General features: G+C 36.8%; 2 protein-coding genes across 4 annotated transcripts; both read left to right on the top strand.

Moving 5' to 3' along the window:
* Positions 1-469: 469 nt before the first annotated feature.
* On the top strand, positions 470-3,887 carry ccdc80l2 (coiled-coil domain containing 80 like 2). Its single transcript, XM_084137603.1, has 7 exons — positions 470-1,952; positions 2,041-2,194; positions 2,614-2,747; positions 2,826-2,980; positions 3,056-3,159; positions 3,264-3,344; positions 3,442-3,887. The coding sequence occupies exons 1-7, from the start codon at positions 786-788 to the stop codon at positions 3,753-3,755; spliced, it is 2,109 nt and encodes a 702-aa protein (XP_083993729.1). The 5' UTR covers positions 470-785; the 3' UTR covers positions 3,756-3,887.
* Positions 3,888-5,068: 1,181 nt separating this feature from the next.
* fyb1b (FYN binding protein 1 b) lies at positions 5,069-16,394 on the top strand. 3 transcript variants are annotated; one of them, XM_084137574.1, is made up of 19 exons: positions 5,069-5,198; positions 10,395-11,337; positions 12,139-12,262; positions 12,370-12,422; positions 12,883-12,896; positions 12,983-13,029; positions 13,192-13,294; positions 13,421-13,580; positions 13,700-13,826; positions 14,056-14,075; positions 14,207-14,276; positions 14,372-14,467; positions 14,860-14,900; positions 14,989-15,049; positions 15,177-15,276; positions 15,386-15,539; positions 15,628-15,661; positions 15,752-15,780; positions 15,934-16,394. In XM_084137574.1, the coding sequence occupies exons 1-19, from the start codon at positions 5,196-5,198 to the stop codon at positions 15,954-15,956; spliced, it is 2,202 nt and encodes a 733-aa protein (XP_083993700.1). In that variant the 5' UTR covers positions 5,069-5,195; the 3' UTR covers positions 15,957-16,394. The 3 variants fall into 3 exon arrangements, with proteins under 3 accessions (XP_083993700.1, XP_083993699.1, XP_083993701.1); XM_084137573.1 differs by lacking the exon at positions 5,069-5,198 and adding an exon at positions 8,782-8,882; XM_084137575.1 differs by lacking the exons at positions 5,069-5,198; positions 14,372-14,467 and adding an exon at positions 8,782-8,882.
* Positions 16,395-16,482: the final 88 nt, after the last annotated feature.

Genomic DNA, 16,482 nt, shown 5'->3' with positions numbered 1-16,482 from the left:
TATATAACAAATTAAAATTAAAACGCATGGAAATAATACTTCCCCACCTTATTTATAGATCTCTTGTAATGTAATGTACATATTAAAATATTAATTAATATGAAAAAAGTTAAGGGCGAACATGTTTAACATGTTTTATTTTAGTGTGGATCACATTTAATACCACCCAGTGTATTCATAAGAAACAAATTTCAAAGTGTGTCATGGAAAGTTATTTTGAGAACAAGTATTTTCATGTCTAAAAAAAGGCAATCTAAAAAAATCATTTGACATTTTAGTCTGATACTGAAACAGACTAGTTTGTGTTCGTGAGAAACAAAGTGAGATTATCGGAGTTCTGTTAATAATCATAGTTTTGATGTCTGTTTTACAGATGCATGGATTGCGAGTGTCCAGAGACAATGGTGAATAAATGAAAAATGTCTGTTATTTTTGTTTAAACTTCAGAACACACATTAAAATTGTCAAGATATAATCTGCAATAATAATTATTCTCCAAAAGAAACGGCTAAAGCAAATTGACAACCAAATCACATTAAAGTTGTAAAGGGGTTGGGTTTCATCCTGCCCTTTCATTCTTCTCCTACAAAAGCTCATCCTCCATGCAGACACAAGTTATGAAGCACAAAAGGCTGCTCTGCATGCCTCAGAGCTCCATGTTGCTTTGAAGTTTAGAAATTCCAGGAGTTTCCTGTAACAAGGTCGAACTCTAATGTGAACCAGAAGCTGTTTTTCTCTCTCTGCCTCCTCACTCTTTTGGTTAGTGGAGAGTGTGAAGTCTCGATATGTCTCGTCTGTGGATCCTCCTGCTCCTGCTGGCACACTGGATCAACAGCCCAGTGCTTTCTGCAAAAGCAGGCAAGAAAAAACACCAAGGGAAGAATCAAAGTGACTCTGCAACTCCCAAGGAGGACGTTGGGTCAGATGTGGCTCGCGAAAGTCAGTCAGAGTCGGACTTCTTGGCTGATTTTTCCGGGAAACACCGCCTGTGGGTGATCACCGCGCCGTCGCATGGTGACAACTATCTGCGTATGATGGAGAAACAGATTCAGGAGTCTGAGGGACTAAACTGTCGCTTGGCAGAAAGAGACACGCTCGTTGTCACTATTATTCAGAATGCCATGATGGAAGGCAAAATCCAACGCACAACCTTGCACGGAGAAGCCACTGTGGAGGTCATGGACTCTGAAATGGTGAGCAAACTTCTCCATTACCTTGAGGTGGAGTACCATACATTCTCCATGTTGATTCTGAAGAAGAACATGAGGGTTAGTGAGAGATTTCCTTACCCGGTTCGTGTTGAGGCCATCCTTGAGGTCATTGATCAGCTGCCTGTGCGAAAGTTGGAGAAGATCGCCAGAAAGGGCTTACCAATTAAATGCAAGATCACAAAGAAGAGGTTAGTGATGAAAAAAACAGGTTCCAGCAAGCGTAGGACCTTCATCCCGCAGAGGCAAATGAACACAACGTCCATCCTTACACAGAAGATACGTCTAGACAAAAAGGCAACACTGAGAAACAAAGTCCAAGATATTTTGAGAGGACGCTCGCGATTCGTCATCCGTAAAACGACGGGCAGCTCAGGCAATGGCAAACCATCAACTAAAGCAGGTTCAGAATCTGGATATAAAGGAAATGAGAGGCTGAAGCACGACAACCAAAAGAAAACTCCTGATAGTGACAGAAACAGAGAGCCAATAACAGAAGTGAAAAAACATTCTGAAGCAGATCAAACGCAGACTAGCGCAAAATCTAATTTTGACACCCTCAATGAGGATTTCAATGGAGAACAAACCGTTGACCATTCAACCTCTAAAAAGAAAGGCAAAGGAAAGGATGGCAAGAAAAAGGGAAAAGGAGGGAGGAGGAAGTCGCAACGAGAAGCAGATGATAAGGAAAAGGCAGCTCTTAAAGAATTCATGCAAAACCTCAAAGGGAGAAGAAGACTTCTTGTAAGTTCTTGATTGAAATTGTCATACATATTTTCAGCTCTCCATGGAATGGTGTATCTGATTATGAGGTTTTCTTTTTGCGGTACAGGTGATTTCATCCCCAAGTGATGTCTCAAGTCAGTATATCAAACAGAGAGATGATAATGAGCTACGTAGCTGTGAGTTTTCCCAAAGAAAGGTCTCAGTGCTGTCCATAATGGGTTCAGATCACACTCTTACGCTACACATCCAACACTACCAAGGTAATTCAAATGTGTAAACACTGACATTAGTAAACCACTTGTAAAATCGGTTATACAGATTTGTACAGAAGAATAATCGAACTACTTGTTGTACTGTATGTTTTTGATTCACTAAAAAGAACCAAGTCATTTGTTTCAGGAATGCTCTATGTTTTTCATTCACTTTAAACAATCGGTTTAAAAGAGTCATTTGCTCATGAATTGAACCGCACTTGTTGCACTGTATGTGTTTGAGTCAATTAAAAGAACCGGCTCAAAAGAGTCATTTGTTTGTAAATCGAACCACACAGGTCTCTCTGTACTTTTTTGATTCACCAGATAAATCCAGCTCATAAGAGTCATTTATTTGTTTGTGAATCGAGCTGATCGATTTATATTTCTTTAGAAATGTAAAATGCTCAATGTTCTTTTTGAAACAGACTCTGAGCCACCACAAGCATCCTTGCCAGAAAAGTTCAGAAACCCAGAGTTAATCAGCGAGATCCGCAGGGAATATGGGCTGGACTCCAAAAACTTCTCAATGGTGTTGACTGACTATGACCTGAGGCCGAATGTAAGTACGCTTTATTTTCTCCTAATTCACAGTGACTTTGAATGACTGCTGAATCAAAGGCATACTTGTGGTTTTTAGCTTAACAGGGTTTTCAGCAAGCCAACAGCTCCTTCCGATTTACTGGATTACATTGACAGCTTTCCTTCACGTCAATCTGAGAAGGAAGAAGAGCGAAAAGCTCCATCACGCTGCTCTAAAGACGAAACGAACAATCAGGAGAACTCGCTTCTGAGGTAAACACAATGAGTTTCACCCTGCATTGAACTGATTACATTTTTTCTAATTATTCTGATTATCATAATTTTTAGGTTTATGTCCAAACGAAGACTTTTAATCATCTCAGCACCAACAGTAGATGACTACTCATTCCATCAGCAGCTTCAGGCACTCAATGGACAGGAGTGTCCAATGGGTATGCATCGTGTTTTCTGAGCTCTTTCTAGAGTGGATATTTCTTTAAAAATGATTGATTCACTATATATTTGGCAATCATTCAATCTTAATCCGCATGGACAGGTATCCGTCATTTTGCCTTGTTGAAGATTGTGGGTACTGGATCGACAGCTTCAGGAACAGTGGAGTTTTTTCCATTGAATGGTGAGATCATAAAACTCTTCCTTATTTCATGCAAGTAATACATAAAGCTTTAATAAATATTATGAAATGAGGATGGAATATTGATCATGCCCTACAGGAAAAAGTCAACCTGAGAAAGAGACGCTCTCGCGGGATGTGGTGGAGAGTCTCAGAAATCAGTTAAAGATAAACAGGGACTACTTCAGCATGCTGGTGGTGGGTAAGGACGGAGACGTAAAGGCCTGGTTCCCGTCTCCAATGTGGTCTTTGGGAAGCATCTACGACCTTGTGGACTCGATGGAATTGCGTCAACAGGAACAGAAACTGCAGCAAACACTTGGAATTCACTGTCCAGATGAGAATACTGGAACTTACCATGGTTACAGAGAAGAGACAGAGGACAGCTATTTGTACCACAGATCTGAGGACTAAAAGTCATCCAAACAAAGACATTGGACATGCATATAATGAACACGGCATGCATTTGTACATTTGTCATCCCCATATCATGTGATGCAAAAGTTATAATAAACAGATCTTGTATGAAATTCATACATTCACCTTACATGTTGTTGCTATGTCCTGTAAAATTTCATTTCCTGGCATCTAGTCCACATGCTACTAGCATAGCTCTTTTTTAAGTTTTTGATATTAAAGGGATAGTTCACTTTGAAATTAAATTTTGGTATGTTTTAGCTTACCTCAAGGGCATCCAAGATGTAGGTGTCTTTGTTTCCACAGTAGTTTCAATTTTGATAATTTTAGGTCAAACCGTTCTTGTCTGTCAGTTATATAATGCAGGTCTATGGTCACCACCTCAAAGAGCATGCACAGAGAAGTCCAAATTAAACAATTCCCCAGCCACGTCCAAGCAGACTAAGCCAGAACGCGCGCACACGTCACACACCAGGAAGCGTGTGCGCCCTCATTTCACTTGGATGTGGTTGTGTACAAGAGGTAAAAACTATATAAATACTGTTCGTTTTCTCACACAAACCACTCGTTTCGTGTCTTAGGCCATACTTACGATGGGGAATTGTTTAATTTGGACTTCTCTGTGCATGCTCTTTGAGGTGGTGACCATAGACCTGCATTATATGACTGACAGACAAGAACGGTTTGACCTAAAAATATCAAAATTGAAACTACTGTGGAAACAAAGACACCAACATCTTGGATGCCCTTGAGGTAAGCTAAAACATACCAAAATTTAATTTCAAAGTGAACTATCCCTTTAAAGTCTATTTTTTCAAAGCTGAAGAAAATGTCCTAACGTCTTTGTGAGTTACTATTCAAAAGTTTGAGGTTGGTAAGATTTTTTTGCAAGAAGTTTTCTTACGCTCACCAAGCCTGCATTTGTTTGATTAACAATACAGTAAAAAACATCAATATTGTGAAATATTACAATTTAAAATGACTGTTTTATATTTTAACATATTTCAAAATGTAATGTTCATGTGATGGTGTCGTAATACACAAACATGTAAAAAAAAAAAAAAAAAAAAAGAAAAAAGAATATTACTCTCTAAGACAAGTAAGACAGTAAAAATAAGCAAAATAATCAAAAGGCTTCAGTGTTCTTATATGTGTTCTTATAGTATTCCATCATGCACAGCAGGGAAGCATATTCGAGTATAGAAAGAGCAATTGTTCAGTATGGGATAGGCAAATAGATTTGATGAGGAGAGCGATAGGGCTTCCTGTGATGACAGTGCAGCGGGCTGCTAGTAGATAGGGGAAGTAGCCAGGAGTGGGCAGGCATTTACAGTCACAAATAAAGTGAAGCAAACAGAAACACGCTCATTAGTCTGGTCGAGAGCTACAAGTCCATGAGAAGATCTGGGAGAGGATCTTTTTTTTGGCTCGACCACCATGGTGAGTGTTCTTTCTGGTTTCATCCCTTAATTGTCATATTGTAATGGCCGGAATGTAACTTTATGACAGTTTTTAGAAATTAGTACAGATAAACTCACTGTATGAAATCAGATTGTGAACTTGTGATTGTGCAGGCGTTTTTTCTGTGCATAAATTGTCTTTTCTAGCACACTACGTTTATCTGACACTGTTTGTCTACTTATTAACTCGTTATGTTACTTTTTACGTAAAATATTTCTGTTGGTTTGTAAGTATTGCATGTAATTTCCATTATCATAGGCTTTGTTTGTTGGACATCAGTAAAAGATAAGACGCAAAAAAACTAAACTGCTATGAAATAAAATGTTGCTTTGTTACAAAATTTCACAGCAACTTCACATTTAAAAAAAGTTCATCTGGGGAATGGTTAGGGGATTGTATCATGTGTTTTTGTGTAAAAAAAAGATTGTGTAATGTTTGGCCAGTTTTTGCTTCACCAACACAACTTAGTTCCTCTTCGTCTAAACACACTTGAGTTTCTCTTGAATTCTTCTGCCATCTGGTTTTCTAGCTAGTTGTACCATACCGTCAATTAACCGCTCTTTTAAACCATAGACAAACTGTCACAAACCAGTTTAAATTTATATATGGTTCTGCCCTTTGTGGTCACAGCAACCCATTCTGCTTCAGCTTAATAATACCACATTATCAATGTGAAACTACGGTAGGACACCTGTTTCAGATTGCATCACAGTCACATTGTGGGATCTCCCAAATTCCCTTCTCATGGCCATTAAGCTTCTCCATAACCGTTTGAGAAATACACACGCAGACATCCATTGGTTCTTTGTTAACATGTGTTAATACGCGCAAGGTCTCATATTCAAAACACACATTACACAAATCATCCATCCAAAGAACAGAACTATGGACTTTTTGTGAGGCTGCTTTGCATGTCGGGAACCTTTAAAGGTACAGCTGTCGTTATAGTAACAGCCATAATAAATAAAAATGTATTCTTTGTATATCTTTTTAAAGCATAAAAAACTGAATACTGGAATAGCATTAGAAGACATCTTTCTGCTTATACATTTTAGGTAATTTTTTCAGACTTACTGTAGCCATTGTAACAAAATTATGATCCCAAAATTAGAATTCTGAATTCTGTCATCATTTAGGCTACTCACCCTCAAGTTGTTCCAAACATGTATGAATTTATTTCTTCTGTTGAACACAAAAGAAGATATTTTGAAGAATGTCGGTAACCAAACAGTTGTGGGAAAAATACTATGGAATTCAATGGTGTCTCACAACTGGTTACAAACATTCATCAAAATATCTTCTTTTATGCTCCACATAACAAAGAAGTTCATATGTTTGGAACACCTTGAGGGTGAGTAAATGATGACAGAATTCATGTTTGGGTGAACTATCCATTTAATTTTGCTTCGCAATATATCTATATATATATATATATAATCTATATATAGATTGCCCCGAGGAATACGAGTGTACTTTAAAACCCTATACAAACATACACATATTTTGACATGTATAAATTGCATTTACATCTGACTCTGGGTCTTTACTTCATTTGAGCACAGCTGATTTTTTTTATGAGAGCCGTTTGATGTCAGTTGCACTAAACCTGAGGCCATGCAGTCTGAGATTACACAGACATGCTCTTTTTGTGTGATCTCACTGCAGTTGATAACAAACGAAACGATCAATTTATGTGGCATCTGCAAACAAACAACGTCTCAAGGTTTTTTGATGCAAGAAATGATCCAGAAATTAAACATTTTAGCCCTATCTGGTCCCCACAAGATAGTATGCTGGTGTTACTAACAAGCTCAACCAGAAAATTAATCAGAAACACCATAACAATAACAATAAAAATTCAAAAACAATTACACCACCCTGCAATGAACAGGTAACAGGATAAAAAGAATAGTAAAATTATAAAATAAAAAAAATTATAAACAAAAAATAAAAACATTAAAAAAAGGATAAATAACATTTAAAAATTTACAATGTTAAAATATACAAACAAATCCACTTTCTCACAAAACTACAAACCCTGGAGCTTTCAAAGTTGAATTATTATTAGCTAAGTTGTCAACCTGTTACTATATGAATTTTCAGGTCAGAGTTCACTAAAACATGAACTTCCCACTGTCCCACTTTTATCCAATGGAGTAAAGTCTAATGTCGCCATACCTGTACATTTTGAACAGTTTATCTATTGTTTTACTCTTTAAAACCTAATAAATTTGTGTGTGCTGTCTTTTTAAGATAAAATTAGTAAAAATGTTAAAAACTGATAATTGGTTAAGTGTAAGTTACCTTACCATTTACCAAGGGCAACCATAAATAAGTTTTTTGAACATCATATTATATGTAATTTTACTGTAAAGTATGGTCAAATGTAAAGTTTTAGCAAGTTAAAACTATCTTCGATAATTACTGTACAATTTACAGTGAAAACAGTAAAAGGACATTCCCAAGTCTCTTCATGGCATATCACACATGATTATTTTTCTTTAAATAGTTTTGGGTTTAATTTTTGTGATCAGTAATATACATTAGGATGTTCTGTGTTACATTTTCTGTTATTTAGTTATAGCATTATTTACTTTATAATCATGTGCAGGGGTACAGCTGAGGTTTCTGGTCCCACTGGCTAACTTTTTCAGATCATTATGATTGGAGCACTAATTTCTCCGCAATGGACCATGTTTTATGGACAGACAACTTATGATAAACTCTGATTATTTTTCTGCTGAAAAATATACAGGCATCCTGTAATACCAGAAACATCTTCTCTTTTTTTTTTTTACCGTAAATTAATCAGGATATTTTTACATAAATACAAAGACGTGGCCTAAAATTTCCATTCAAAGTACTGTATGTGGTTTTAAAAAAAATGTCTACATTGCTGTTGTTTGTCAAGAGCGTAGTGATAGTGTAATTGGTTGGCCAATGTCAGTTCCTGTGTCTAACAGTTTCTCTTTTTCGCTAAGTGAGTCAAACAGCTCAGTGTGTACCTCTGGGTCAGGCCTGTCACATTAGAAACTTGTCCAAAGCTTATCAGCTCTTCCTTGTGAGAGGTCTGTCCTGATTCAAATGCTTGTTACCAAGGGTGCGTCACACTCTCATGTACGCCATTGTATCGCTAGACACGTAAAAAAAAAAGGCTAGAGCATAACTTTTCTGTGAAAACACAGAGCTGTAGTCCACAGCTTTGAGATTTCCGGGTAAATCAGCTCGATTTCACATTGGGGATACATCACAGACAAATAAATGACGTTTTTTCCAGAAAGAGATTTGCATCCAATTGCGCAACATTTGAATGGCAGGCAACTGACAAACTAGCATTAAAAGCTAATGCTATTTCATGGTTATTTTAGTTTTATTTTACAAAATTTTATATGTGAAAGTAGTGCATTTTACTGTGACCTTTGTGCACCTATCACAAATTAGACATATACTGGTAGAAATTTTTTTTTCTATTCATTCTTTTGTATACAAGTGCTATAGTAGTGATCGTAGTGACTTCCTGCTAGTTTGGTGTTAGTCCTGCTAGATAAATGCTCTCAGTTCCTGTGTGATCTCAGATACTCTAGGGTTCAGTGTAGTTGACTACAAACAGCTCTGATGGAAAAATCAGCTGTGCTAAACTGTAGCGGAGACCCCAGATCAGAGGTAAAGATGTTTTTATAGATATTTTTAATTTGCATTGTGACTTAAACGTAAAACATCTCTGCTGTTTATGTGTTCTATACTTAATTTATTAGACAGACTGTTCAGGTGGTTCATTTAGGGTATTGAACATACATTTGATAAATCTTTTATGGACAGTTCAATATAACACAAATCAGCTGTTTTAGACTACAAGAGAAGAAAAAAATACACTTGACATAACCTTAACCCTAATTTAAAAAATGTATATAGAATACACATTTAAGTTGGACAGACATTAAAAGTATGAGTTTTAGTATTTTATACTGCTTTAGTTTAGTTTGTAGTATTTCTTAATAGTATTATTCAAATTGCATGAATTTCCGTAATTTACTTTAAAATATACAACAAAAGGTTGGCAAACCTAGGCATGCATGTCAATGAACAATATGAGCAAGATAAAAGGATAAAGAGTTATGATACATGTTTCTTTCACTTACTTTGAGAGGTTTTTAAGAAATATTAAAGCCTGTGTGTCTGTATGCCAAATTAACTCTTAACGTATTCCTTTAACGTAGTCGCGTAGTTTTAGAGACCTATGGGAAGGAAAACCCTGAAAGAGTTTTACTAGGGATTACCAATATATCGGCCGATATATGATCATTTTTAATGTTATCATTATCGGCCCGATAAGAAAATTTGGTCGATATATTATAACCGATAAATAATGGATTATTTCCTTCAGCTGAGACACTTCAGATGCGTATACTGTTCACCATGATGGTTTTGAATTGCTTGAAATATTATTGGAATCCCTTCAAAAAAAGGAAAATACAGTTACAGCAACATGTGCAGCACAAGTCTGTCATATAGGCTACATAAAATAATAATGAGAACATTATAATTGTGTGCTTGGGACATGGCTTTTAATGATGAAACTTTTGTTTTTGTAATCAGGCTTTCAAAAATCATATAAAAATTTGGATTTAGATTTATCGGCCAATATATCGGTTATCGGCTTTCAAACATAAAGAATAATATGTTATCGGTATCGGCCAAAATGTTCATATCGGTGGATCCCTAAGTTTTACCAAACAGCGTCAACCAACTGAACCATGCAATTGCAATTGAGTTTCACGCTGATAACGCAGTGCAGACTAGTGGTCGAACCAAGAAAACTGCAAGATGAAATATAATTTTGGCCTAGTAAAGGGGCCTATCGCTCATCGCGGTACACTTTGCACTGCTTTTTTGTTGTGTTTTGCTCTCAAAACAATACTTTTTACAGAGCTAGCAATGCTATGGGTTTGATTCCCAGGAAATGCATGAACTGAAAAAACTGCTTATGTAATGCAAGTCACTTTGGATAAAAGTGTCATAAAATGCAAAAATGTTAATGTGATGTAGACTATGATGCATACTAAATCACACAGAAAAAAGCTTAAACAAACTGACAAGAGCACAAAAACAGATGTGTACACTCTGCCTAGGTTTGTCTCTGTTCCTTAAACTTTGACTTTCAATCTATGCTTGCAGGACAACAAGTCAGATGTGAAAGCTATCATGGCTCGTTTCCAAACAGGAGGTGCATCTATGGACGGGACTCCAGGTGTTCGTCCAAAACCACCTGTCCAACCCACATTGTCTTCAGGCCCAGCGGTGACTGCTAAGAAGCCTATTCTCGAAACTAGCCTCTCCGGTGGAGCTACTACTACCTCAACTGCCCCCAAACTAAACTTTGTAAAGAGCACAGTCAACACAGCTAGAAGCGCTCCAGACATGCATGATCCTCCGAAGCCAAAAGCTTTCGGGACTAGGTTTGAAAACACACAAGAGAACAACAGAGTCAATCGGTTTCCCATCAAACCTAAACCACCAGACTTGTGCCAGGATTCTGAGACTTCAAAGGCCCCATTCCCAAAGGGACCACTACAGAAGCATCCTTCAAGCATTATGGCGAACGAATCAAAGGTGTTAAGTCCAAAGCCACTGGCTACTACGCCAAAACCACCCTGGGTCAAAGAAATCCCAAAAGCTGAAGACAATAGCTCTAGCTCTAATCCCACCCTTCCAAAAATGCCATTAGCTCCCAAACCGAAAAGCACCATGGCTATGTTGCGCCAGCAGCCGGAGGAAAGTAGCACTATGGAGCCTGCAAGACCTTCCTCAATATCTCATCAGAAACCATCAAGTTTCCGTATTAAAAATAGCTTCAACAAACCAGAGGAAGTTGTTAAAGAGGGTGCTAAAGTACCAAGTGCTCTTGAGTCAGTCTCAAAGCCCGTAGCGCCTCATAAACCCAACTTTCCAAAAAAACCATCCGGGCCTCCTGTACAAACAGCGAACAATGACCCTTCAGCCCCCAAGAAGAAACCTTTAACCAATAGCTATGCCCTGGGCAGCGCCCCTGCCAAACCCAACAGACCTCCCAATGTCAACCTTGAGAAGTTCAAGAAGGGCTCAGAGAATACAACAGACAGTGAGTACTGCCCACCTGGAACAAACTGCACACGCTTTTTGTACAGAAGAATCTGATGTAACAAAACAATAGGCAATATGCACTTCACCAGTTATTTCAAAGCCACAAAAACTTTGTATGCAAAGCAGCCACTGCTTATAAGCACCGTAGAGTAGACTTTGGGCCAAAGTGGTTTCCGTGGTTTTACTTGTGACTGCTCTGCTTTCCACTGAGACGGTTAACAAGCATGCACAATAGAACAAACACCATAAAGTGATAAAAATGAGAAACTATGTAGATGCATATCTTAGTCAGTAATTTATGTCCAAATGAGGAACATCACATGACTATATCAAAATGTTAGATGCGGCTGATTCATGCACTTTGACACAGTGCAACATGCTTGTCTTTGCTCTTTAATACACTATTACAGCACAGCATGTGAATCGGCATCAGAGGTGCCATCATGAAATGAACATACAGGTGCATCTTGTATCAGAGAGCAATAACAACATATTGGAAATTCAAGATTTCCTGCATGCGCTGAGCTAACTTCCTCGTTTGAGTTTCTCTTTTCAGTTGAGAGCTGAAGTCAGTAAAAAAAAAAAAAGGGAAGCTAATTTAAAATGGGAACATAGTTTTAGAGATCACTTTCATTTTTAACTTGTGATAATGGTGAGATCCTATGTATGACTAGTGAGATCCTGTGTATGACTAGGTTTAGCTGGTCAAAATGAACAGTTTACCCATCATGTACCCCATCATGTAAACTGTTCATTTTAAAAGATAAGAGCTGGTCATTAGGTTAACTACTTCTTGCAGGTCCTGGACCAAAGAATGTAGCTCCCCCTCCTCCACCCGCCTCTCACCCCAGTAGTCAAGCACCTCCACCACTGCCCTCTCAGCCCTTACCTCCCAGCCTGCCCCCACGACCCTCAGGACCTTTGTGAGTACCACAGACATGCTATTCTTTGTACTGTGACTGAATTACTCATGTAATGACTATTCCTTCAGTGTGAATGTGATAATTCACACCCTTATTTTTGTCTGCAGGATTCAAGATGAGAATTATGACGATGTGGAGAGCTTGAGAGAGTCATCTAGGGGTAATATATATATATATATAAACAGACATATTTTCATTAAAGGCTACTTTCATTTTTGAAAGTAGCCTCTTGTGCTCACTAAGGCTTTTGATCAAAAATACAGTGAAAACGGTCATCTTATATACATTTATTATTATTATCAATGCTAAAAACAGTTATGATACTTAATATTTTTGTGGAACCCATGATACTTTTTTCAGGATTATTTGATAAACAGAAAGTTCTTAACAGTTTTAAACAGCATTTGAAATATAAATTTTTTGTAACATTATAAATGGCTTTACTGTCACTTTTGATCAATTTAATGCATCCTTGCTGAATAAAAATGTTTATATATATCTTAAAAACTACATATAAGTTTTAATAAATAAATGACATAAATATAAATACTTACAATACTATATAATTAATGGTACAATACAATATCTTTACAATATCTTTTCACATTTTATCACTACAGGCCAGAAAATGGAGGTAAGAATCTTAGCGAAGGCATACAAATACCTGGACGGTACACTAAAAGTTTGTTTGTGCAGTGTCTCATGTCTTACCTTTTTTAGGGAAGTGGAAGTGATGGTGAGATATATGAGGATCTCGATGACAGTCGGTAAGATGTTTTAAGCTCTATTGCTGCCACTGTCTGTGATACACTGCGGTTACCTTAGCCACCTGGAACAGAATGAAATTGTAATACCAACTGTTTTGCATGTTATGTAGTGTTTACTTGTGTTTTTGGCTAATAAATGGTGTATGGTCTGCTATATCACAGGTCTGCTGCAGAGGCATGTCAGCCTCAAAAGAAGCAAGACAAAGAACCTAAAAATCAGAAAGACCGTGAGAAAAAGGAGAAAGAAGCAATTAAGAAGTTTAAAGTAAGATGGGATTTTTATTTTAAAGCATATATTTAGATTTTAATACCAACCAGTTATTGAGATTTACTTTATTGGATCATGAGGATTATAAAGATTTTTTTTTTTTCTGATTTGTTCTTTCCACAGATAACACCACCCCTGCAGGTTATCCATCAGGTAAAAGCTAAAGCTGACTGCAAGGGTGGGAAACATGATCTCTCTATAAAGAAGGGCGAGTCAATTGATATTATTCGAATCACTGACAACCCAGAGGGTAAATGGCTGGGCCGGAGTGAAGATGGATCATGTAAGAGTTCACACTATAAAAAGTTTGACAATATGAACTGGTCATTGATCACCCCACATGAGTACTTTGACAAAACATCACTGAGAAAATACATTATTAGTTATTTCTCTATATTTCAGTCGGCTACGTTAAAACGGAAATGGTTGAGATCGACTTCAGCGTCTTGAAGAATCAAGGCCTGTCTTTGCCTCATAACTTGGAAAATGAGGAGGTGTACGATGACGTGGAATCTATGGACGATCAAGGGTAAGAATCTGTAACACTTAAAAACAAAAGTTAATTCTGCAGAATTCCACCGATTTTCCCTAATAATTAATAATAGGAAGATCTGAAAAAGCAGATTTGATCTTCACCTGGACATTTACTTGATGTCACATTCTTCTCTAGTATCTAGTCCAGAAACAGTCAAGAAACTTGCACAGCAAATACTACTGTTCTCATTCATGTGAGAATTTATATTTTTTTCATATTTCAGGAAAATGAATGGGCAGCGGGGTAAGTTTTAATATAACCAATCTTTTCTCTGACTAATTGGCTGTAAGGTCTAAGTTTAAAACTTGTATTAACTGTAATAATTTAAGTTTGAGGGGTGATACTTAAACAAGTCTGCCCTCTGCTGTTTATAGTTGTTTTACCTCCACCGCCAGATGATGATGTGTATGATGATATACCTGATTCCAATCCTAATCCAATCAGGTAAGAGTAATGTAATGTAATATAATATAAGATTTCCATACTTTGTTTATAAGTGTGTGCCTGTATTCCCACACTGCATTCCTCTGAAACCATAGCAGTGGAGATTCCAGGCCAGTCTTTAAATCGCGCCACTTCTTGGACATGCTCAAAAGTTCGGTTGACCGGAGAAAAAGCCAAGTCCACAATAATGAGTAATTTTTACATTAGTAAGCTGGAATCAGTCAATGTTACTTTTCTACATTTTAAATCCTTACCAATCACAATTGCATATGCAATTGCATCTATTTGCTCTTACAAAGCAAACTGAATAATTGTTCCTTTCACAATCAATCCAATCTGTGGAAAAAACGGCAAATAGCACCTTCAAGTTCATGTCTTCTGAGCCTCCTGTTATTTATGCTTTTCTAATCTTTTCTAACCATAACGTTTCTGGATATGGATGATTCACTAATGTTCTATTCCCAAGACTTCAACCTCCCTTGATTTTGCTTTTATCTACAGAAAACAATATAAACTCCAATTTAAGTCTGTTAATTGGCTTCTGCCCATAAAATGATCAAATAGCTTTATACTTCTTTTTCAGCATTCCTCCACCTCCACAATTTACACCTGAAGGAAATAAAGGTAAAAATCATTTTAGTCCTATATAACGCTTTCAAAGTAACTGTGAAACCAACTCTATGTTTCGTCTTCAAATGTCTTTACATCACAGACATTTGCCAAGACATATACGATGATGTTGATTCATTCCCTCCCGCTCCATCACCTTGCAGGTAAACAGATGTTTGCTATTAATGTTGTAAAATAATATGATGCCATACACAGAATTAAACTCTTAAAACATACTATATATTATATATATTAGCATGTGTCTGTCTTGATGATAATGATATTTTGCAGCCTTCCTCAAATGAAATCTAAGGCGACCAAAGTTCACGAGGACCCCAAAAAACAAAAGAAGTTTGAGAAAGAAGAAAAGGAATTCAGAAAGAAGTTTAAGGTGCGTATGAGATAACTTTGGGCACACTGTATGACACAAAGCTAAGTTCACATAAGAGTGCTTTCTTCATTGAATTAATAAGCAAACAATTTGGTATTTACTTTACCAGTACGATGGTGAGATTCAGGTACTTCATCAAGCAACAATTGCCACCAGCAAGAAGGGCAGTGGGAAAGAGCTGGCTGTACAGGCTGGGGAGACTGTGGACGTCATCAGCAAATCTGACCCTGACAAATTCATCTGTAGGAACAAGGAGGGCAAATGTAAGTGACATTAATTGTGACTCCAGATGAGATTAATCTATAAGATAAGCAATGGTAATAATGATGAAATTGTAAAATTGACTTTCAGTTGGATATGTCTCAGCGAGCAACATCCAACCAGAGTAAGTTACATTTTGTCAAAGTTTTTTTTTTTAAATGTTTTATCAATGTGTGAACATGCAAAACTAAAATTGTACATTTTGTTTACACAGTGAAGAGGTCTATGATGATATTGGAGATGGTACGTAGCAAATACATGCACCTGAACATTACATGAAAATATTAAAATGCAGTTATTCTACTGCAAATGTAATGTCATTTCAGATAAGAATTTAGACAATATCAATTAAAGAGATACATCCATTCACATCTTCAAAAAACTATGTCTTTACAGACTGTATCTATGACAACGACTGAAGATCTCACCATCATCATCTCATCTTCTGGTTCAGCTCATTATTTCTGGCCATATTGTCTTCTTGGTTGTTGATGTTAAGTGTATTTATTATATGGACACAATCATTTGGAGTTCACTACTTCTGTTGGAATAAACAGTCTAGTACCATTATAAAATCAGTTACCTTGACTCAGTGAAAATAAACGGCTTCTTGTCCAGATTGGCCACCAAAAATAGAGTTCTCCTGAGACTTTAACTTTCTTTTTACTGTCATGAGTTCTAAGTCACATTAATAATTCATCGCTGTAATCATGTTGCTGAGTGAAAGGCAGTATTTTGTAACTGGTCTTAATTTTCTCATTTACTTGTGCTTTTTTGTAAATATTACACAGCAAAAGACTAAACTGTTTTCATAACATGCTAATAAATGTATACATTTGCTTCACTTTTAAATTCAACATGTTAATTGCATTGATTTATTTAATACATCTGTTCACATGAATTATGTAGAACAGAACAACTTATGTGAGCAAAACTCTGCAGGAC

This window comes from Abramis brama, assembly GCF_963993115.1.
Source record: "Abramis brama genome assembly, chromosome: 15".
NCBI lineage: Eukaryota > Metazoa > Chordata > Actinopteri > Cypriniformes > Leuciscidae > Abramis > Abramis brama.
Note: the sequence above shows the minus strand (reverse complement) of the source record. Positions and strands in the feature narration are given on the sequence as shown.